The sequence below is a fragment of the Carettochelys insculpta genome, chromosome 22 (genome assembly GCF_033958435.1).
Source record: "Carettochelys insculpta isolate YL-2023 chromosome 22, ASM3395843v1, whole genome shotgun sequence".
Lineage (NCBI taxonomy): Eukaryota > Metazoa > Chordata > Testudines > Carettochelyidae > Carettochelys > Carettochelys insculpta.
This window is the reverse complement of record NC_134158.1, coordinates 14889659-14912042: the sequence shown is the minus strand read 5'-3', so window position 1 is coordinate 14912042 and position 22384 is coordinate 14889659. Positions and strand designations below refer to the sequence as shown.

At 59.2% G+C, this 22384-nt stretch overlaps 2 protein-coding genes and 1 long non-coding RNA gene across 3 annotated transcripts; 2 read left to right on the top strand and 1 right to left on the bottom strand.

The window, feature by feature from the left end:
* Positions 1–654: 654 nt before the first annotated feature.
* NDUFA3 (NADH:ubiquinone oxidoreductase subunit A3) lies at positions 655–1982 on the bottom strand. Its single transcript, XM_075016051.1, has 4 exons — positions 1944–1982; positions 1623–1697; positions 1395–1472; positions 655–911 (listed from the first exon to the last, which is right to left on the bottom strand). The coding sequence occupies exons 1-4, from the start codon at positions 1957–1959 to the stop codon at positions 820–822; spliced, it is 261 nt and encodes an 86-aa protein (XP_074872152.1). The 5' UTR covers positions 1960–1982; the 3' UTR covers positions 655–819.
* Positions 1983–3228: 1246 nt separating this feature from the next.
* On the top strand, positions 3229–20193 carry LOC142025270 (T-cell-interacting, activating receptor on myeloid cells protein 1-like). Its single transcript, XM_075017895.1, has 5 exons — positions 3229–3332; positions 3772–4059; positions 4226–4519; positions 19433–19717; positions 20084–20193. The coding sequence occupies exons 1-5, from the start codon at positions 3296–3298 to the stop codon at positions 20191–20193; spliced, it is 1014 nt and encodes a 337-aa protein (XP_074873996.1). The 5' UTR covers positions 3229–3295.
* Positions 9439–10556, top strand: LOC142024244 (uncharacterized). Its single transcript, XR_012648439.1, has 3 exons — positions 9439–9700; positions 10006–10146; positions 10514–10556. It is a non-coding gene; the product is annotated as an uncharacterized LOC142024244 (long non-coding RNA).
* Positions 20194–22384: the final 2191 nt, after the last annotated feature.

Sequence of the window (22384 nt, the reverse complement as noted above, 5' to 3'; positions counted from 1 at the left end):
CAGAGTCACTCCTTTCCAACTCCCAGTTCCACTTCAAACTCCTCAGGCTCTACCTCCCCCTTTGTCTGCAGTCCGGAGGTGTCACCTGGTTGCCTCAGTTACCCTTCACAGGAGCCCCCCCACTCTGAGCACCACACACCTATCCCCCACTACATCACAGTTCCTAACTGTCAGGGTGGTCAAACAGTGGAATAAATTGCCAAGGGAGGTTGTAGAATCTCTAGCACCAGAGATGTTTAGGAGCAGGTTAGATAGATGTTTGTCAGGGATGATTTAGACAGTACTTGGCCCTGCCATTGGGGTAGGGGGCTGGACTCGATGGCCTCTCGAGGTCCCCTCCAGTCCTAGCATTCTGTTTCTCTACTAGGGCCCCTTCAGCTGCACTGCGCTTCCCCCCACTAATCAGAGCAAACCTTTGCTAAGGCTGGCACAAGCTGCAGGTATTCAGACAGAAGGTGCACTGGGCCAGGGCCCTGCTTCTGGTCCCAGCAGCTATTATCTCCCCACAGAGAGTGGGTGTGCACATGTCAACATGCCATTCCCCTCTCTTCCAGTAGAGGGCAGCAGCCCCTCACCCCAGCATGACACTGACAGCCAGCAGGGGGTGCCAGCACTGGATGAGGGGGGGGGAAGAGAACCAGAGTCACACCCAGGCTTGTTCCATAAGTTAAACCCTTTATTACAGTCATGGTGGGGGGCGGAGAGAACTGACTCCCCTGTACCCAGCAGGGGGTAGTGCGCTGACTCAGCCCAGGGGAAGGCTCCCTCAGCAGCCGGCCTGCCCCTCACAGCCACTTCCTCTGAAGGGCTCAGGCCCCATCACAGCTTCTTCAGCCACTCCAGACTGGGCCCCTCCTCACTGCAGGGGTGGGAGGGGATGTCGGGCATGTTGCCGTCATCTCGCACGGGCACTGGGGACAGAGAGCAAAGGAGGCTTAGTGAGAGGGGAACCTTGGGGGGGGGCAGTTTAGGGGGCTCCCCGGGAGGACAACATGGAGGTGAAGGTGCCCTAACCACCCCCTGGAGTCAGTGGCCCAGTGCCAGCAGCCCAGCCTGAAGCTGCAGCACGCCCTTGTCAGCATGAGGACAGGTCAGGGGAACTAAGTGTCCAAGACCTGATCTAGGTTCGGAGCCGGGGCTTGCGCTAGGGGGCCCTGTGCTGCTCGGAGGAGGATGGGGTGCTGTCCCGGCAGTCAGCACTGGCCCCACTGGCCCAGCAAGGCCCATGGAGGTGCCGTGCTGCAGGGAGAGAGGGCACAGCAGGGACACCCTCCCCTGGCACGCAGAGCTGGGGGGGTGTTGCTCCACCTGGAGCATCATCTGGCAAGGAGGGGGCCAAGCCCCATACCCCAACCTCCGGGGGCAGGGGGGGCAGCACTGCCACGAGCTCTCACCTGGGTAGACGTAGGGAGTCGCTTGGTTGATCATCCCCGAGTACTTCGTGTAGGGGCTCAACAGGGGCAACATGGTAGCTGCAGCGAGACAGGCCCAGACAGCGTCAGTGCAGCCCCATGGGGGCCGGGGGGCACCCGGCTGCAGGGGCGCTGTCCCAGGCAGGCCACGCCACCCCCCTGTGTAGGGGCTGGGGGGGGCTCCCCTATCCCCGGGCAGGCGCGACTCACCCACGATGCCGATGGCGCAGGAGACAGTGATGACGGGCTCCTTGGCCCAGGCGTTCTTCAGGAAGGCGCCGATCTCTGGAGGGGGGAGGGGAGGGTTAATGCCCCGACCCCACAGCTGTGAGTGGGGGGGGGCGGGGCGCTAGCTGGGCTGACGTCTGCCCCCCTCCCCCTACAGCTCCTCTGCGTCCCCTCGCCCCCCAGTTCCTCCCACGCAGGCCGGGCCCCCATCAAACAACCCCCCGTGGTCATCCAGAGCAGCCCCGACCCCTGCGCCCCCGGGCCCCGCTTGCAGAACCCGCCCTCCCCGCCAGAGACGCTCACTGCCCAGCGCCGCCATCTTGCATCCGCCCAGGCCGGAAGCGCCGCGCGGGGCAGCCTGGGACTTGTAGTGTCTGGGGGCGCCGGGCCCCGCCCGCAGCCGGGGGCGGGACTTAGACGTCCTGGCGCCCGGCCCCGGCCCGGTGTTCTGCACCTGGCTGCCCGGCGGGCGGGGGGAGCGGAGAGCCAGGACGCCTGGGTCCCCTCTCCCCCCCTACATCCCAAGGGGCCTCTGGGCTTGGACCTCGCGGGGCGGGGGCGGGGGCTGAGAGGGTCCCAGAGACAACCAAGTTCCCCCACTGCTGGGTGCCCCATCAGCCCCCCCGCCAGCCCCAGCACGGGAGGGGGAACCCCAGGGGACAGTCACTCCCCCCCCCCCCGGTCACACATCTGTTTCCTCTGAGTCAGCAGGGACTTTCAGAGCCAGCCGCCTCAGTCCCCGGCGCTTGGGAGCTGGCACAGGACTCCTGGGTTCTCTCCTGGCTCTGGGGGTGGAGACGACGGCCTCTCTGACCACTAGCCCCCACTCCCCACCCAGAGCTGGGGTGGGAACCCAGGAGTCCTGGCGTCCGAGGCCCTTGTCTCCCGCCCCTCCAGCCCTAACCCATAGAGCCCACTCCCCTTGCAGAGCTTGTGCCCGGTCGGCCTGCTCTATCTCATCACTAGCCTCCACCACGCCTCTTCCCAGGACAGAGGGAGGACCCAGGAGTCCTTGTCCCATCTATTCTCACCACTGGACCCCTCTCCTCTGCCTTGCCAGGAGAGGGAACCCAGGAGTCTTGGCACCCAGCTCCCCCACTCTAACTCCTCGACCCCCTCTTCCCTGCTGTCCCCAGTCTGTCTGGGCAGCAGGGCTAGTGCAAGGCAGCCTAAGGTTGGTCTTGATAAGGCACAGTGCTGCGTGTTAGGACTCCTGGGTCCAATTACTGGCTCCATGCTCCACCCCCGCTTCATCCCATGTGGTCTTGGGTACGCTGCTAAAGGGCTCAGTGCCTCAGTTTTCCTATCTGGGAAATGGGAAGAACAGTCTTTCCTTCCACTATTTATCTGTCAGCCCTGGGGGGTGTCCTTGCAGCTCCCAGTGCTCAGTGGGTGGGGTGTCTGTGCAGCACCTGGTGGCACTGGTGAGAGCCTGTGTCCTGAACGAAGCTGGTTGGTGCTACTATAATACACAGGTAACAGAGGTGCAGCATCGGCTTCCCCCAGCCCTGCCGCCCCAGTGTTTGGGCCCCTTCGGAATGGGAAGTGGAGGCTTTTCCATTGTGGCCAGTGGCTCATTTCCTACAGCACGGTTTGTCCCGGGTGCCTGTCCCAGCCCTGCCACTTCCCCATTGCTGGATCCGCAGCTGCACAGCATGGCTGTGACTTTGCCAGTCCTCCTCTTGACTGTTGGTGAGTGTCACTGTCCTGCAGCTGGGAAGGGGGCTACAGCAGGGGGCTACAGCAGGGGGCTGGGAGCCAGGACGCCTGGGTTCCGTCCCTGGGCTGTGGGAAGGGTGATAGCGGGCTCTAGCGTTGGTGGAGGCTGGGAGCCAGGATGCCTGGGTTCTATTTCTGTGAGAGCTGATGAGGACTAAAGAGGCCGTTGAGGCTGTCCCATAAAGGGGGGGACCTTGGGATCCATGGAGACCCCTCGATTGTGGAATCCAGGGGAGGAAAAGGTGCAGCTTTGGGGGGTAGGCCTGGAAGAGGGGCTGTGTGTAAGGAGGGATGGGTAGGGTGGGGGGAATTCAGGGCGGGGAGGGGGTATCGGTGGGAGCTTGTGGGGGGAGGGATGGGTTTTGTGGGGGGATCCCTCAGCTCCTTCACTGCTCCTCCCCACTGCCTCCAGCCCTGCCAAAGCCGTCCCTGATCTGGGACCCAACCTCAGGTATGGAGGCCGGGATCCAGCTACGCTGCTCCACCCCATGGCCGCTCAAGGGCGGCTGGTTTACTCTGCACCGGGACGGCGCCCTGGGCCCTGTGGCTGAGAAGCGGGCCCCAGTGCGCGGCTCAGAGGTCCTGTTCCTGCTGCCCACGGTCAGCCCCGGTGAGCGGTACCGTTGTGGCTACTGGAACCGGGGTAAGGCCGGCAGGCGGGTGGAGTCCCCACTGAGCGACCCTGCCAACATCACCAGTGGTGAGTCCTGAGGGTCTGACCAAGGGGAAGGGAGGCAGTAGGATACAGGGGTAGATGGGCTTATGGGGCTGACCCAGGTGGGGGATACCAGCTTCTCCCCCTCTGGCCGCACCTCAGTTTGGGGTGCCCAGTAGCCCACTCTGAGGCTCTGCTTTCCCCATGCCAGGGCCAGATCGCTACCCTAAGCCATCCATTGCTGTCAGGCCCTGCGCGGAGGTTTTGGCCGGCCAGAGCTGGACAATCCAGTGCTGGGCCCCGTACGTGGGGATGAGCTTTGTGCTGTACCGGGCCCGGGAGTTCCGGACCGAGCGGGCGCCCCGTGGAGACCCCCCCACCGCCGAGTTCCACCTGACCAATGCCAGCGCCGCTGACGTGGGAAGATACACCTGCTACTACCACACCACCAGCGAGCCCTTCATCTGGTCCAACGCCAGCGACCCCCTGGAGCTCAGGGTCACAGGTGTGTGCATGGGGGAAGGTACACCGGGTCTTTTCCCTCCCGAGGGTGCCAGCTCCCATCTGGCCCCAGGATGGGGAATGGTGCATAAGATTTGTTCCCCACAGGGGGCTCCTACTCCAGTCTGGCCCCGGGGCAGGCAATGGCTACCTGAGGGGGGCAGAAAATGGGGCATGGGCACAGTTCCCCTCTAGGGCACCATTTTCTCAGCTCACTCCTTACACTTATGAATGTGTCTGGGATAGGTGGAGGGGAGGCGTAGGGACTGTGTGGGAGGGGGGCTCTGAATTGATTCCAGCCACCAAACACCTTGTGCAGCACCTCCCCGGCCAGCCACGAAACACCATCTGCAACACCTCCCCGGCCAGCCACGAAACACCATCTGCAACACCTCCCCGACCAGCCACCAAACACCATCTGCAACACCTCCCCGACCAGCCACCAAACACCATCTGCAACACCTCCCCGACCAACCACCAAACACCATCTGCAACACCTCCCCGACTAGCCACCAAACACCTTCTGCAACACCTCCCCGGCCAACCACCAAACACCTTCTGCAACATCTCCCCGGCCAACCACCAAACACCATCTGCAACACCTCCCCGACCAGCCACCAAACACCATCTGCAACACCTCCCCGACCAGCCACCAAACACCATCTGCAACACCTCCCCGACCAACCACCAAACACCATCTGCAACACCTCCCCGACCAACCACCAAACACCTTCTGCAACACCTCCCCGGCCAACCACCAAACACCTTCTGCAACACCTCCCCGGCCAACCACCAAACACCATCTGCAACACCTCCCCGGCCAACCACCAAACACCATCTGCAACACCTCCCCGACCAGCCACCAAACACCATCTGCAACACCTCCCCGACCAGCCACCAAACACCATCTGCAACACCTCCCCGGCCAGCCACCAAACACCTTCTGCAACACCTCCCCGACCAGCCACCAAACACCTTCTGCAACACCTCCCCGACCAGCCACCAAACACCATCTGCAACACCTCCCCGGCCAACCACCAAACACCATCTGCAACACCTCCCCGGCCAGCCACCAAACACCATCTGCAACACCTCCCTGGCCAGCCACCAAACACCTTCTACAACACCTCCCCGGCCAGCCACCAAACACCTTCTACAACACCTCCCCGACTAGCCACCAAACACCTTCTACAACACCTCCCCGACTAGCCACCAAACACCTTCTACAACACCTCCCCGACTAGCCACCAAACACCATCTGCAACACCTCCCCGGCCAGCCACCAAACACCATCTGCAACACCTCCCCGACCAGCCACCAAACATCTTCTACAACACCTCCCCGAACAGCCACCAACACCATCTGCAACACCTCCCCGACCAACCACCAAACACCATCTACAACACCTCCCCGACCAGCCACCAAACACCATCTGCAACACCTCCCCGACCAGCCACCAAACACCTTCTGCAACACCTCCCCGGCCAACCACCAAACACCATCTGCAACACCTCCCCGACCAGCCACCAAACACCATCTGCAACACCTCCCCGGCCAGCCACCAAACACCATCTGCAACACCTCCCCGGCCAGCCACCAAACACCTTCTGCAACACCTCCCCGACCAGCCACCAAACACCATCTGCAACACCTCCCCGGCCAACCACCAAACACCTTCTGCAACACCTCCCCGACCAGCCACCAAACACCTTCTACAACACCTCCCCGACCAACCACCAAACACCATCTGCAACACCTCCCCGACCAGCCACCAAACACCATCTGCAACACCTCCCCGGCCAGCCACCAAACACCATCTGCAACACCTCCCCGACCAGCCACCAAACACCTTCTGCAACACCTCCCCGGCCAACCACCAAACACCATCTGCAACACCTCCCCGACCAGCCACCAAACACCATCTGCAACACCTCCCCGACCAGCCACCAAACACCATCTGCAACACCTCCCCGACCAGCCACCAAACACCATCTGCAACACCTCCCCGGCCAGCCACCAAACACCTTCTGCAACACCTCCCCAGCTGTAGCTAGACATGAACCCCCCATTTGGCCTTTTCTTCTTCTCCCCCCCACTGAGAGAGACAGAGAGGGAGACAGGCAGCCTTTGATGCCCTGGGAACGCAGGTGTGCTGTCTCACCCAGACTCTCTACCATACACAGAAACCAGACAGTGAATGGGCTAGCTAATGGCCACCCTTCTGGCTGATATCAGTAATTGAGATGCCTGATCACTGCCCCAGGAAGAACGGGGAACCTCCACCCATCACCTCTAAAGGTGCCCAATTGTCCACAATTCACAGGTGCAAACTGAGCCTTGCACCTTCCCTGGGAAACCTGGGGTTCAAACACATTCCTCCCCGACTGGCCACTTGAGACCAGGAAAAAGCCTACGTGACCAAAGGGGTATAAAGAGGGGTTTGGCAGCCCACCCCCTTTGAGCGCCAATCACCTACACCTGCTGGCCAGGTCCGGTATTGACTCCCGAGACTGGGGACGCCTGGTTCGTATCTACTTCTTCCCGGGGGATTGAGAGGAAGATTCTGAGGCAGGGGTAAGAATTACACCTGTATTACACTTCTTTCCTATAGGAATTGAGGGAAAGACTCTGGTTCCACCAGGTCTAAGAGGCAGGGGTGAAAATCACACCTGCAACGTGCCTTTCTTGTGTGCACATTACTTGTGGTAGTTTAAGCTAGCTAGTTTGTCTAAAACTTTTCTTAAGTTAAATTGTGTTGTTTCCCCTTTAAAAACTGCAGGTACTAACTGGTTTTGGCTACAAACTGCTAAAAACCATTAGCCTGTCAATCAAACCGAGGGAAGCCCTTATCTTTAAAACGCCTTTACCCTTTAGATCTATTAGAAAACTGCAATCGGCCATTACCTTTTACGTAGAACTGTAGAAAATTATTATCTTGTCTGTCAAACCACAGGGGGTCCTTACCTTAATTGGCGAGCTGCGGTCAGCAATTACCTTCTGTAAACATTAGTAACCACAAGAAAATCATTATCCTGTCACTCAAACTCAGCAGCCATCTTGGTTTTATTCATAAAATTGAGCGGTCAGTTTAAAACCCCTTTTTACTCGCGACAGCTGCTTCTGTTGTAAAATCGCTGCCAGCGGTTTTCCTATTAACTGCTAGTAAAGTTATAAACAAAAATTCACAATTGTGGTACTTTAATCATTTGTCTTAGTTAAATTGTTTCTATCTTTGTATAAATAAAAAGTAATTGTTAGAGCCTCTAATAAGTGTAATTTTTCCTCTTGCTGCTGTACCCGAACTAAACGCAAACCAAAGAACCCAGCCTGCCCTGGCTGCTTGGCGTAGCTGCTGGTGAGGCATCACCCCCTTTGCCCCACCTGACCTTTAGCTGGCACCTGGGCATCGGCTCACACCAGCCAGCCGCCAAACAGCTTCTACAACACCTCTTCCGCCAGCCACCAAACAGCTTCTACAGCACCTCCCCAGCCAGTTCCTCCCTTGTAAACTCCCTCCAGCTCCCTTTGAAAATTACTTGTCTCCCTTGTGAAATCTGTATCTGTTAGCATAAGGGCACAGAGACAACCAGATTTTGGTGTCCGTGATATATTTGGCATGACCTTGAATTTGGTAGGGCTGTTTCTACTTCTCTGGCACCTCCTTGACAGCAGGCAGTTCTTGGGTGCAGCCCAGTGGTTCTGATGCAAAATCTCCAATTTCCTGTGTCTACACAGGTCACTAGTTTGCATTCATCAGCATGAGGTAATTTATCCCATAAGCAGTTCACAGAGGTGTACTAAGAAAAGTCAACAGTGACGTGCTGACGTTCCAGTGACGTCCACGTGTGACTATTCCCGTTCAATCTTTGAATCGATAGATAGCGACAGACAAGAACATCTGGTTACATCGGTAACTTTAACCAAGATACAGGTCAGGCGTTCTCAACCAGTTTACCACCGTGGGCTGCATGTGTGGCTGCCAGGAACCCAGGTGGCAGGTTGAGAACCACTGATGTAGGCGAACTCAGACAAATACAATCACTGCCTGAGTCGGATTCTCTGTGGCTGCACCTCAGCATTTCAAAGCTTCAGTCTCCCTAATGTGGAATAGCACCAGTTCCCATCCACATATGTTTTATAGGTCTCTAAAGGTTGACCTTATGTCACGTACAGGCTAGTTGCTTAACGTCTCAGGCCCCGTGTCCCAGGGGGTGTGGGGAGGGGTGGATGCCTGTGTAATGGCTGGTGAGCTCTGTGTGGGGGCGGACGGCTAGACAGCCAGGCATGGGATGGAGGGGTGGAAAGATGGCTGGCTGGAGGGTTCATGGATGGACGGAGAGATGGTTGGGTTGTCTGTAGGCCTGGAGGGAGGCAGGAAGGGAGGAAAAGAGGGAGGGATGTAAATGAAGAAGGATGGCTGACAGAAGGAAGGGATGGAGGGGTGTGCAGGGCTGGTGGGTAATGCTCCCCCAGTGCATTGTGGGAGCACAGCTGGTGCCAGGGAGCAAGGGGTGGTGGGAAAAGCCCCAGTGCATTGTGGGAGCTCAGCAGGTGCTGGGGACCAAGGGGTGGTGGGAAAAACCCCCAGTGAATTGTGGGAGCTCAGCCGGTGCCAGGGAGTGAGGGGTGGTAAGAAAAGCCCCCAGTGCATTGTGGGAGCTCAGCAGGTGCTGGGGACCAAAGGGTGGTGGGAAAAGCCCCAGTGCATTGTGGGAGCTCGGCAGGTGCCAGGGAGTGAGGGGTGGTGAGAAGAGCCCCCAGTGCATTGTGGGATGGCCCCATGGGGGTCTGTGGGTGGAAGTGACTCCTGCAGGCTGGTGGCCCTGCGCAGTCGCGGGTACAACCAGGGCTGTGCAGCGCCGCAGCAGCAGCAGCGTCTGATGGGAGCTCTTGGCTCTTCCAGCTGTTCCCAGCACCTGGGAGAAGTTCGTGGACGTGGCCCAGACGCGCCGGGTGAATTGCTCCATCCCTGATGCCCCAGGTGGCTGGTTCTTCCTCTACAGAGCCGGGGAGCCCAAGCCCCTGGCCCGGATTGCAGCCCGGGGGGCTGACGGGCCGGACAGCTTCTACCTCCCAGAGGAGCAGGCCCTGGGCCCCGCCGAGGCCTTCAGCTGCCGCTACGAGCGGGAGGAACCGAGCAGTGCCTTCGACTTGGCTACCAATGACACAGGGGTGCGGACACAGGGTGAGCCGCTGGCATCCAGCTGTTGAAGGGTTAATCAGCCCGCTCACGTGTGTGCTGTGGGCTCTTGGCTGCAGACCTGCCTGGGGCTGGCCAGGGACCATCTGGGCACATGGAGGGAGGTGGGAGTATTCCCAGCTGTGGGAAGGGAATGAGGGCTAGAGGTCTGAGCCCCAGGGTGGGGATCAGGACTCCTGGGTTCTCTTCCCTCTTCGTGGATTTTCTCCCCTGCCAGCCATGGGACGTTAGTGGCGACCGATCTCTCTAACACGTTCTGATTCTGCTGTCTCTCTCCTGGCCCTCCACAGGCTCACGCTCAGGGAACGCCGATCACAGCCAGACCAATGCGCTGCGGCTGGGCCTGGTGCCGGCTGTCCTGCTGCTGGCTGTGTTCTTTGTAGCCCAGAACTGCTGGGACGAGAGACGTCTGCAAGGCTGAGGCTGGTGAGGTGCGGATGGGGCCAGGCTGGGGACTCCCACATCCCAGCCCCTCCCCCTCTAACCAGTGGGTCCCACTCCCGTCCCACAGCCAGGGACAGAACCCAGGAGTCCTGAGGAGTGTCTGCTCCCCCTCCCCAGCGCCACCACCATGATTTCTGCCTCCTCCTGCTGCAGCCTGGCCCCTGTATGTATCTGGGGTGAAGTCGTGCCCCCCACGTGCAAGGGAGGGCTGGGGGTCAGGTGGGCTCCCGGGCAGAAGGAGTGGGGCTGTGGTCCTATCCATCCTGGGGCGGGGGACTAGGGAGACCCTCTGTCCAGGAATGGTGGGGTGCAGGTCTCAGGGTCCAGCTGATGGGGTCCTCTCTCCCCTCACAGGCCATCACCACAGGTCTGCAGGTGACTAAGGAAGGTGCAGCTCCTTCCAGGGACCCGCCTCTGCTGGGATCCACCCCATAGCTCCTCCCTCATGGTTTATCCCACCCCTTCCCTGCCTGCCACCCGGCCCTCCCTCCTGGTCAAACCACCCCTTTGGTCTCACCACATGGTATGGTCTTGTCCCCCAGCCTCTTCAGCCCCTCCCACCAGCTCCCCACACCCCCCTCCCTGCACCCTGGGCTCTCTCAGCCCCTCCCATCACCTAGCCCCTCTGCCCAACCCCCCAAGCTATAGCTGCCCCAGCTTCCCGGCTGGGTCCCATGTCACCAGGCATAGGGACAGCAGAGGTGTCTTGGAGCCTGGGGAGCCCTGGGGGAGCCAACCCAGCCCCCAGGCACTCAGTCAAGGCCCCCGGCTTGCTGCAGGCAGGCAGGGGAGCTGCCGCCGGGAGAGGGTTGAAGGAGGGTATCACAACGCCCACCCCCACCTGCCGAGCCGCAGGCACTGGTCTTCCCTGCTGCCCAGCAGCTCCTGTAGTTATACGGCCCTGCCCTGGTTATATGGACCGGTACTGGGCCTCAATAAAGAGAGTGTAATGCCCCCTCCAGGTGTGTGGTGATTGGCAGCTTGTGTCTCCCGCTGCCCCTCCCCTGGGATTGCCACGCTCCCAGGCTTCGTGCAAACACCACTCTGATGAAGAGCTCCTGTAACACTGAGCGGGGCACAGACCCTGCCCCCGACCGAGGCTGGATCCCATTATGCCAGGGACTGCCTCACGCACTGAACTGACACACAGCAGGGCCCCCGTCATGCTGGGCATTGCATAGGCACCCCACCACCCTGCTGAGGTGGGGGGCCCTGTTCCATGGGGCACTGCACAGACCCTCCTGGGTGAAATCAGGGCAAACTTAAACCTGAAAGGTCTCAGTCAACGGACAAGTGACTGGAGAGAAAAAGGAGGCGGAAAGGACACTGATAGAATTAATAGATGATAGCTGATGCTGATAGATGCTGATAGCAGCATCTGATGAAGTGAGTCTGTGCTCACAAGAGCACATGCTCAAAACTTTTCTGTTAGTCTATAAGGTGCCACAGGACCCTTTGCTGCTGATAGAATTAAAGACACTTCCTTTGTCTTTTCTGGGCCAGGACGTTAACAAGTGGTTTTCTGGCAGCTCAGGAAGCTAAGGATCAGATTTCAACATTTACCGGTATTCAGTCACCATCAGGAAGTCCCCATAATTATGAACTGTGACACGTTTGATCCACAGCCATCTTTTAAAACCACTTGAAAAGAATGATGGATATTAGCCATTGAAACAAGAGAAAAATAATCACTGATTTCTGCCCCATGGGCACTGAACGCTGCGGAACTGCTCCGGCGTCCCCTGCTGGCCACTCACTCTGGTTTCCCCCTGGGTTTTAAGATACCCCAGTAATGTAAACTGCCCTTTTCCTGGCATCTCTGCCAAGGTGGCTGTCAGGGATATAGCTCAGCTCTCTCCAGAGGCTCATGACACACGCAGAGGCTTCGCCCAGTGCCCAGTGCCGGTGCTCTGCATGGAATCACATGACAAATGCAGGACCAAGAAACCCTACCTGTGGTTCTTCACTCCAGCTCACTGGCCTGGAGCGACCTTCTGCACTCAGGGGGCAGACAGCTCAGCCCCTCTGCTTCCTGCAGCCACTTCCAGCAGCTTAGGGTATGTCTACACCACAAGGTTATTCCGGAATAGCTTATTCGGGAGTTACTATTCCAAAATAAGCTATTCTAGAATAATGCGCCTGCACTATAGGGAAGCAGAACTTATTCTGCAATAGCGTGTCTACACACAACAGAGCCCATGTCGGATTAGAGCCCCTGGAAGCAGCTTTTCCAGGGGCTCTAATCTGAAAAACTGTGTCTGCACAGCAGAAGTATTTCAGAATTAGCTATCTTGGAATAGCTTGTTTGGAAAGAGCTCCTATTCGCTGTCTACACAGCCCTTGTTCCAAAACATTTCAGAATTAGCGCTATTGCTCATACAATGAGGTTTGCCAAATTTGAAATAAGTCATCCGCTCTTTCGAAATAGCAGGTGCAGTGTGTCGACGCTTGTACAGTGATTTCAAAAGACCAGTAACAGAGAGCGAGCCGCGGTCATCTGTATTCTATCCAAACAAAAGAGCAGGCCAGTAGCATGTTAAAGACTAACAAAATAATTTATCATCCCACGAAAGCTCACCGCCTAATAAATTATTTTGTTAGTCTTTAAAGTGCTACTGGACTGCTCTTCAAAAGACCAGCTCTTATTTCGAAATAACTGCTGGGTAGTCACACCCTTAAAACTGCTGCAAAACAGTTTCTAAGGCTCAGCCGCACGGTGGGGTGGTGCCGAGCTCTGCCTCAGCCTTGGGATTGCACTGTTCCACTGGAGCTGCTGCCCAGGGGAGGAGGTTTAGCTCAGTGGGCACATTGTAGGTTGATAGCAGCGGTCCCTGTAAACTGAGCGTTTGGGCAGCTGCCCAGCTGGTTAGCAGTGATTTGAAAATGGGTGAAAATCAGGGCAGAAAATTAACTTCCATTTGCTTGGTAGATATTGGGGTGGTAGCAGGGGATGGGGCAATGTCTACGCAGTGGGAGCTATTTTGGGCTACTGCCGCTCTGCAATGCGCCGGCTGTTTTGACATCCCCATACACCTCATCGCAGGAGGAATGAGGGCTGCCTCGAAATAGCACTTTATTTCAACGTGGTGCCGTTCAGTACAGCGCCACATGCTGAAATAGCCTGTTTCCAAATCGCCTTGAGAAAGGCCTAACATCAAACCACCCAGAATCAACAATGGCCACAGTTAAGGTTTCCCAAACAACCTTAACTCTGCCCATTTGGCCAGCTGTGTTATGGCGCCGTCCTTTAATTTGCATGATAATGTACTAAATGTTACCTACACGGGTCACCAGCGGGGTTTGAACCCAGGATATAAGACAGGGAGCAGGCCCTGCATGTGGGGTGCTGCGTGTGGCTCTGGCACTGGACTGGTGACACCTACTGCCCTCAGGGTCTGTCCCCATCCTCGCTCTGCAGCAGGGCCCCTGGGCCCTTTTCTCTTCTCCTTTTTCCCTAGCCCTTCTCTGCCCCATATTTCTATTTTACAACTACCAGAGTTTCCTTCTCTTCTGCCCCAAATCTCCCCCCAGGGGCAGCTGGGATAATGGAGCCCCCAAAGTCCCCTCACTGGGTGCAGCCAAGGAAGGTGAATGAGAAGTTCCAGCAGTGACACAGGAACCTGGATGGGTGAACATTGTGGGGAAGTTGGGGGCACAAAGAAACGGGATCCGTCCAGCCTGACTGGCCCTGGACAGAGCCCACGGGCCAGGCTGGGGCAGGGCTGGGGTGCAGAAGAAGCAGGGGGAGCAGAAATCAGTGACTGGGGGCTGAGACAGGAGGCCTCAGTGGTGGAATAAATACTGAGGGGCTGGGCTGGGCTGTCCCCTCGAACTCCTGGGCGCCCTGGGCTGTCCGGACCTTGTTCTGCAGAGAGGTGCTGAGCAGAGGGGCTGGAGACAGGGACCCCGATACTGTAGCCTCTCCCCCAGCTGAACCCCCAGCCTGGGAGGAAATGGGGTTGGACTATAACAGCAGCTGCAGCCCCGCCCCGCTGGTTCCTCTGCCCCATAGCCCTGTGTTAAACTCTGCTCAGTGGGGACGGGACTGAGGTGTGTTCACCTCGGGCCCTTTCTCGCCTCTCCATGAGCACGAGAGGGCGTTGAGCCATTTAGCTGTTGGCTGTGCTGGGGCCCTTCATGGCGGGTGTTTGGGGGGAGCCAGCTGGGGGGGCGCTGAGGGGCGTAGATTGGGATGTCCGGAGGGGCTGAAGCCTGAGGGGGGCAGGAGGTGGAGGGCAGACAGGCTCCTCCCTGAAGGTCATAGCTAGGGGGCAGGGTTTTGGGGGGGTCATTTCTACCCCCGGCAGTCTCCCCTCCCCCCTCCCCCTCCTCGCGCCCCTCAGCTTGAGCCGCTCAGCGTCAGGGTCCCCTATTCGCTGTTCTCATCCTCCCTCCCACGGTCCCCCACCCCACACGCCCTGCCCCAGAATGGCTCCACCCCAGTTGCCCCTCCCCTGCCACTCTGGACAGGCTGAGGCAGGGGCCTAGGGGGAGACCATGGGGGTCCCTGGCTGCTCACGCCCCAGTGGCACGTGGCTGGGGGAAGGTACCTGCTCTGAGCACTGGCCTTAGGCCTCCTCATGCCTTAACTGTGGCTCCGGGGTGGGTGAGTCTGGCCATCAGGCAGGAGGGGGCAGGCCTGGGGTCTGGGGCAGCAGGGAACCCCTCAATCCAGCCCACCACAGGGAGGAGCTTTGGGTGCAGGGAATGTGGGGCAGGGCCTGAAATCTGGGCCCCTGAAGTGGGACAGACGTGGGCCGGGCAGGAGAAGGGGGAGCTGAGGAAACTGTCCCAAATTTCTGCCATAGAGTGATGGGCAACCTGGGTGTGAGGGGCCAGGGGTTGCGGGGGAGAATGGGGCAGAGGCTGGGTGTGTGAGGGGACATGGGTGAGGGGTGCAGGAATCAGGGCAGGGCTCTGGGAGGTGTGGGGCTCAGGTGGGGGGCTAGAGGTGGGGGGGCATTGGAATCAGGGTTGGGGTTGATGAGAGGATCAGGGCAGAGAGCTCTGAGTGTGGGGGTGCAGGAGTCAGGGTGGGGGGCTGTGAGGTGTGGGGGGGCTCAGGCAGAGGGTGGGGGCACAGGAGTCAGGGCAGGGGTTGGGGGCGTGGGGGGCTCAGGCAGAGGATGGGGGCACAGGAGTCAGGGTGGAGGTTGGGGGCGTGGGGGGCTCAGGCAGAGGGTGGGGGCACAGGAGTCAGGGCGGGGGTTGGGGGCGTGGGGGGCTTAGGCAGAGGATGGGGGCACAGGAGTCAGGGCAGGGGTTGGGGGCGTGGGGGGCTCAGGCAGAGGATGGGGGCACAGGAGTCAGGGCAGGGGTTGGGGGCGTGGGGGGCTTAGGCAGACGGTGGGGGCACAGGAGTCAGGGCAGGGGTTGGGGGCGTGGGGGGCTCAGGCAGAGGATGGGGGCACAGGAGTCAGGGTGGAGGTTGGGGGCGTGGGGGGCTCAGGCAGACGGTGGGGGCACAGGAGTCAGGGCAGGGGTTGGGGGCGTGGGGGGCTCAGGCAGAGGATGGGGGCACAGGAGTCAGGGTGGAGGTTGGGGGCGTGGGGGGCTCAGGCAGAGGATGGGGGCACAGGAGTCAGGGTGGAGGTTGGGGGCACAGGGGCTTAGGCAGACGGTGGGGGCACAGGAGTCAGGGTGGAGGTTGGGGCGTGGGGGGCTCAGGCAGAGGATGGGGGCACAGGAGTCAGGGTGGAGGTTGGGGGCGTGGGGGCTCAGGCAGAGGATGGGGGCACAGGAGTCAGGGCGGGGGTTGGGGGCGTGGGGGGCTTAGGCAGACGGTGGGGGCACAGGAGTCAGGGCAGGGGTTGGGGGCGTGGGGGGCTCAGGCAGAGGATGGGGGCACAGGAGTCAGGGTGGAGGTTGGGGGCGTGGGGGGCTCAGGCAGAGGATGGGGGCACAGGAGTCAGGGCGAGGCTGGGAGGTGGGGGGGGCTCTGGGACTGAGCTACCCAGCTGGTGGCTGCTTGGGTTGTTGGGGTGACAGGGTTGTGCTCACTTGCTGCCCCCGTGTGGCGTGTGACTGTCCCTGCTCAGAGCTGCTTTCCCTGGGCTGGGAGACGCATCCCCTTGTCCTGGCCCAGCCGGCCCTGCCCTGGCTGTGCCCTAGGACACGAGGAAGCTGGGGCTGCGCTTGGTGGGCTGAGCTCTTCCCATTCAGGAGGAATCCTTGGAGACAGAGTCACGGCCGTAGGGCTGGACAGCCGGACAGAGAGACAGCCAGCTAGCCGGACGCACAGACGCTCTCGTACCGAGTAGATGTGCTTCCTGTCTCCCTCCCGCCCCAGGGCCTAGAACAGAGTCAAACCAGCTTTCTCCTGCCCTCTGACCTGTGGCTCTCAAAGTGTGGACCGTCTTACAGGTGGGCCTCTGACATGGGACTTTCGCCTCCCCCCACTCCGGGTGCCTCCCCTTTTGTCACAGCTGCAAATCTGCACTTTTATGCTCCAGGAGCCTCATAGGGATAATTTAGTATTTAAAACCTCTAGCAATAAACAAGGGGGTTTTGCCATCCTGGGCAGTGTGTGGGGTGGCCTGTGGAAAGGTTTGCGCTGAGCAGAGTGGGCCCTGGGCCAAAAGGTGTGAGAACCACTGCTCCAGACGCTGTCTGTGTAAACCCAGCCTGTGTCATGCCCCTCTGCAGGGGCCTGGAGAGTGTCTCCTTTGGATTCGGGGGCAGGATCTGGGCAGGGGCATGAGAAGGTCCCTGGGTCTCTGGGCTGGTGTGATCCGTTGTGGGCAGGGGATGGAATTTCTCTTGCTCCTTTTTCTTCTGATCCTGGTGTATTTAATTTACGGGCTGAGGAAAGACCCTTAGAGCCAACAGAGAAGTGCAACATTGACCTTGGGGAGCACTTGGGAGCTGCTCTCCCCAGCTCACTCAAAATGGAGAGCAGTCCTACGCGTTGGTCCCCTGCATTTTGAACGTGCCCGCTGACGAGGACCAGAGGCACGGGTGACAGGAGAGACTGGCATCCAGTCCTGGTCAACAGCCTCCTGCTGTACCTGGAAACATCAGTCCTCACTGATTGACCTTGTGGAATCAGCCACCAGAGGATCCACAGCTCCCACGGAAGATGATCACACGTGTGCTCACCATCATCATCCCAGTGTAACGTCGTCATCACTAGAGCCCTGCGCGGATACGAAATTGCTACCCGTATCTGCAGCCGCAGACATGAGCTGCGGACAGTCGCCTCCACATCCACGGATGCAGATAGCCGTGCGAGAGAAAGGGGGTGGCCACGGATTTGCAGGGCTTCAGCCAGGAGTGCTCAGCTCTGGGGCAAGGGGCAGCAGGCCCTGATATGCCTCATTGCACCTGCTCATGTTGCATGAGGGCAGGCTGAGAGCAAAAGCTGCAGAGCTGAATTCTCCAGCCTCAGGAAATGGCAGTTACTGTTTCCCAAACACCCTTAACTCTGCCCCCTCGCTTCCAGGCTTTATGATGCCATCCTTTAATTGCACAATCATGTACTAATTTTGCCTATGATACTTGCTGCAGAGGTTGGAAGCCAGTGCACACCAGAAGAGGAGGGGTATCTCCATGCAAACAGTGGGCAGTGGAAGGCTGAAGACCAACCCCTGGACTTACCTGGCTCCCAGCCTGGTGCATCTCACAGAGGGTGACGGCTCTCCTGGCCACACTAACACACACACAAGCTGCCAGGATAGTGGCACTTGTTCAAGCAGACGTTCCAGTGCTTCCTGTGCGTTGCAGGTGGCCCTGCTCCCTGTGGCTGAACTAGATTTAGCCTGCAGATTAGAGGCAACGTGGGTGGGATGGCGGAAGAGATGAAGCATTGTCAGCTTCCTGTAGCTGGAGAAAAAGGCTGACTTCATTACTGGGGCGAGGTGGAGCTGGGCACCAGGGCGCTGATAACACAACGAGTGGAGCCCTCACTGCCCCAGCATGGCATCAGCTCTCATCCTCAGTAAGGGTCGGCGACCGCCAGGGCATGCCTCCGTGGGAGGGTCTGAGACCAGGGCGTGTGCCCATGGGGGGATCTGAGAGAGGGCGTGTGCCCGGGGAGGATCTGAGATCAGGGCGTATGCCCATGGGGGGATCTGAGACAGGGTGCATGCCCTTTGGGGGGTCTGAGACCAGGGCGTGTGCCCTGGGGGGATCTGAGACCAGGGCATGTGCCCGGGGAGGATTTGAGACCAGGACGCGTGCCCTTTGGGGGGTCTGAGACCAGGGCGCGTGCCCATGGGGGGGATCTGAGACAGGGAGTGTGCCCACGGGGGGATCTGAGACCAGGTCATGTGCCCATGGGGTGATCTGAGACCAGAGCGTGTACCCACTGGTGGGGGATTTGAGACCAGGGCGTGTGCCCACAGGGGGATCTGGGACCAGGGCTTGTGCCCACAGGGGGGCGGGGATTTGAGACCAGGGCGTGTGCCCATTGGGGGAGGGAAGATAACCAAAATGTCAGATCCAGTCACTCTGTCTCATTGCTAGGCTGCTGGCTGGCCGGGCTGAGCCAGATTTCCGGACGTGAGTACCTCTGGGGCCTGGCACACTGTAGTATTACAAGTGAGGGGTGGTGAGGGCAAAAGCGGCACTGAGCCAAGTATGTACACCCTCAAACTGACTTTAACCTCCTTGCATTGACCCTGGGGGCTGAGCCCAGAACCGGGCCCGGCCCCCTGTGCAGCGTCAGGGTCAGCGCTGGGGGCTGCAGTTTGTTCTCCACACAGCTGGGGCCAGGGAGGTAGCAGGGGACTTGCTGGGGTCTGATTTCCCATCCCCAGAGTGAATCAGGCAGAGGAGGCAGCTCCCCCGGCTCTTATCACCCCGACTGGGACATGGCAGAGCTGGTGGGGGCAGGTGAGGGGCCTGGCTCGGCATCCCTGCTCCCAACCGCACGCCCAGGCAGACCCTCAGGGAGCTCGAACTGATGTGATGCTCAGAGCCAGGCTCTGCCCTGAGGCCTGGCCCCGGCACACAGGATGCCCAGCAGAGGACCAGGGCTGAGTAAGGGGGGCGTGGGGGCAGCAGCTGCTGGAGGTTTGAATCCAGGGGAGGGGACGGCCTGGTCCCGGGGGGCTGCAGAGCAGGGGCCTGGCCCAAAGGGATTCCGGTTTCTTAGGAGATGCACAGACGGGTCGGGGCCCAGGGGCTGCCCAAGTTCTGAATCCTGGGCACCTTCCCCCGCCGGGGAGCCAGCGCTCAGTGGGGCGCTGTGCCGGGCAGGGGCGGAGGGCTGGTCTCTGCATTGGCTCCTCCCCACCAGGATCTGCACCTCAGGGCCTGACTCTCTGCTCCCAGAGGCCACTCTGCCCCAGCCCTCCATCTCCATCACCCCCAGCTGGGGGGTCAGCCTGGGGGGAGCTGCCACCATCCGCTGCCAGGCTCAGCTGCAGAACATCACCTTCCTTCTCTACAAAGACGGAGGCTACCAGAGGCGTGCGGCTCCCCGGGGCCAGGTGGCCAGTTTCCCCGTGGCCAGCGCCAGATGGGAAGATGCAGGGAGCTACAGCTGCTCCTATGAAACCTCGCGGAAGCCGGTTGCCACATCCCACCCCAGCGACTCTGTGCGGCTGGTGGTGACAGGTGAGGGTCCTGCTCAGCCTCTCTGCTCCAGCCCCAGGCCCGAGCAGCGAGCGGTCAGCGGCAGCACAGGGGAGGGGACCCCTCAGCCAGTGAAAGGAGCAGGTTCTGCCCCAGGAGCCACCCGTGGGGAAGCCAGGGAGGGCTGGGGCTGGGTGGGGCGAACGGCTGCAGTCACTGGGGCGTGTGGGGCCCAGCTGCCACGGGGAGGGGCTCCCTGCAGCGGGCTGGATCAAGGGGTTCGCACGGGGACGCCAGACACGGGGTGGGGGATGGGGAGAGGGAGCTCACCCGGCTTCTGTTCCGGTGGGTCGGGGAGGAGCCCAGTGGGTCTGAGAGCACCAACCCCCCTCCCTGTGTCCCCCCCAGATTACAGCCAGAGTAACATCATCCGTCTGGCCCTGGCTGCCGGGGTCCTGCTGGTCCTGGCGCTGATCCTGGCTGAGGCTGCCCAAAGCTGGAGGAGGGACAGGTTGTAGGCAAGGTGACCCCCCCCCAGCACTCCCGACTCCAGCCTGGCTGCCCCAGCCCAGGGGGGAAGGGCCGCGGGGTCACTGTCAGCCCGAGAGACGTCACGCCGCATTGTCAAGACCCAGCTGAACCTGCCGGAGCCAACCCCACTGACCGACCCCACGGCGCATGGACGGGTCCAGCTCGGCGTGGGGCTGGGGGAGGGGCGGTGCCAGGGCCTCTGTCTGGAGGTGACAGAAATGGCTAATGGCAGGGGGATGGGGAGCCTGCGGAGAGCTTTGGGCCCTACTAGGCAGGGGGACCATGGGGACAGGGGGTGCGACGGGGGCCGTGGCTTGCAGGCAGCACCCACCTGGGCCTGTGGCCCCTGGGATATTCTTCTGGGAGTTCTGCCCCCAGCAGAACAACGCTGACCCTGAATCTGCTCAGCTCTGGAGGGACCCAGTCCTCAGGGCCCAGATCTGGGGCTCAGCACCCGGGAATGCAACCCTCAAAAATAACCAAAGCCCCAAGAAAATCCCAACTACCCAGGGTGAAAGCATTTCAACGGTTTCAGTAATGGCACGGAGAGGACAGTAATAAAATCTGGGGGCAACGACAAGCTGGGAGGGGTTGGAAGTCCTGTGAGGACAGAGTCATAAATCAGAATGATCTGGGCAAAGTGGAGCGATGGTCTGAGATGAGTAGGATGATGTTCAAGAAGAAAAAATGCAAAGTCCTCTGCTAAGGGGGGGAACAATCAGTTTCACACACACAAAATGGGAAGTGACTGTCTATGTGTACAAAAACCCGTAGGAGAGCACTTCAATCTCCCAGGCCACACAGTAGCAGACTTAAAAGTAGCTATCCTACAGCAAAGAAATTTCAGGACCAGACTCCAAAGGGAAATTTCTGAGCTACAATTCATCTGCAAATTCGACACCCTCAGCTCAGGATTAAACAAAGACTGCGAATGGCTGGCTAAATACAAAAGCAGCTTCCCCTCCCTTGGTGTTCACCCCTCCAGATCAACTGCTGGTAGTAAGCCTCACCCTTGCTGACTGAGCTAACCTTGTTATCCCCAGCCTTGCTCTGGCTTATTTATATCTGGCCCTGCAGATTTCCAAGACCAGCATCTGATGAAGTGAGTCTGTGCTCACGAAAGCTCACGCTCAAAACTTTTCTGTTAGTCTATAAGGTGCCACGGGACCGTTTGTTGCTGTCTATGTAGGAGTTCTGCAGAAGTGGAGCTAGGGGTCATAGTGTACTACAGGCTAAATATGAGTCTGCAGTGTAGCACTTGCAAAAAATAAACATCGTTCCGGGATGCGTGAACAGAATTGTTGTAAGCAAGGCACTACTCTGAGCTGACTAGGCCTCAGATGGAGTATTGTGCCCAGTTCTGGGCAGCACATTTCAAGTGTAACCAGAGAAAAGGGAGAAGTGAGTAGAACAAGAATGCTGAATGTACAACCCACATCTGGCTTCGCTTCATTGCTAGGAAACAAACGGCCTCCAGCTTCTCTTCATTGCTATGAAACAAACAAGATGTGACCAAGAATAACCTTTGAATTTTGGGGCCTGGGTCTCCTGTCTAAAACGACCACCAGAGGACCCCCAGAGACCCCCGCGCCTGCGTAGTACGAGGAGATTGTATAATGGGAAGGTGGAGTGTATTACCTGGGTGGGGGGTGACTTTCACTGGACAGCTGTATATATGTGCTATCGCCCAGACGCTGGGTGTGCAGGCTTTGAGGAGAGATCCCCCTGCACCTTACTTGGCATGCCAAATAAAGATTCTTCTTCTACTCTCGGTGTGATGAATTAGCTTTGTGCACCGGGCACGAACTACCCCACTGCCATCTCTGGTGGCAACACAAGAAAGATGTGGAGAAACGGGAGAGGTTCCAGAGAAGACCAAGAATGATTCCCGGTCTGGAGAACATGACCTGTCCTGGGTGTGTGTATGTGCAGCTGTTATTTTGGAAGTTGTGTAAAGAGGCGGAGGAAATGGGGCACCGAGATCTTCTGGACATTTGGAAGGAATGTGGGGAAGGAGTCTGAGGAGGACAGAGAAGATATTTCTGTATCGGCTGCACAGCTGCTGAGGGCAGTGAGCTGGGAGGCAAGTAGGAATCTGTTCTGACCAAAGCCTGATAAAGGACTTCAGCCTCACTGCTCCTCCCTGACTTTTCTCATCCCCTATGGGCCTTTTCATTG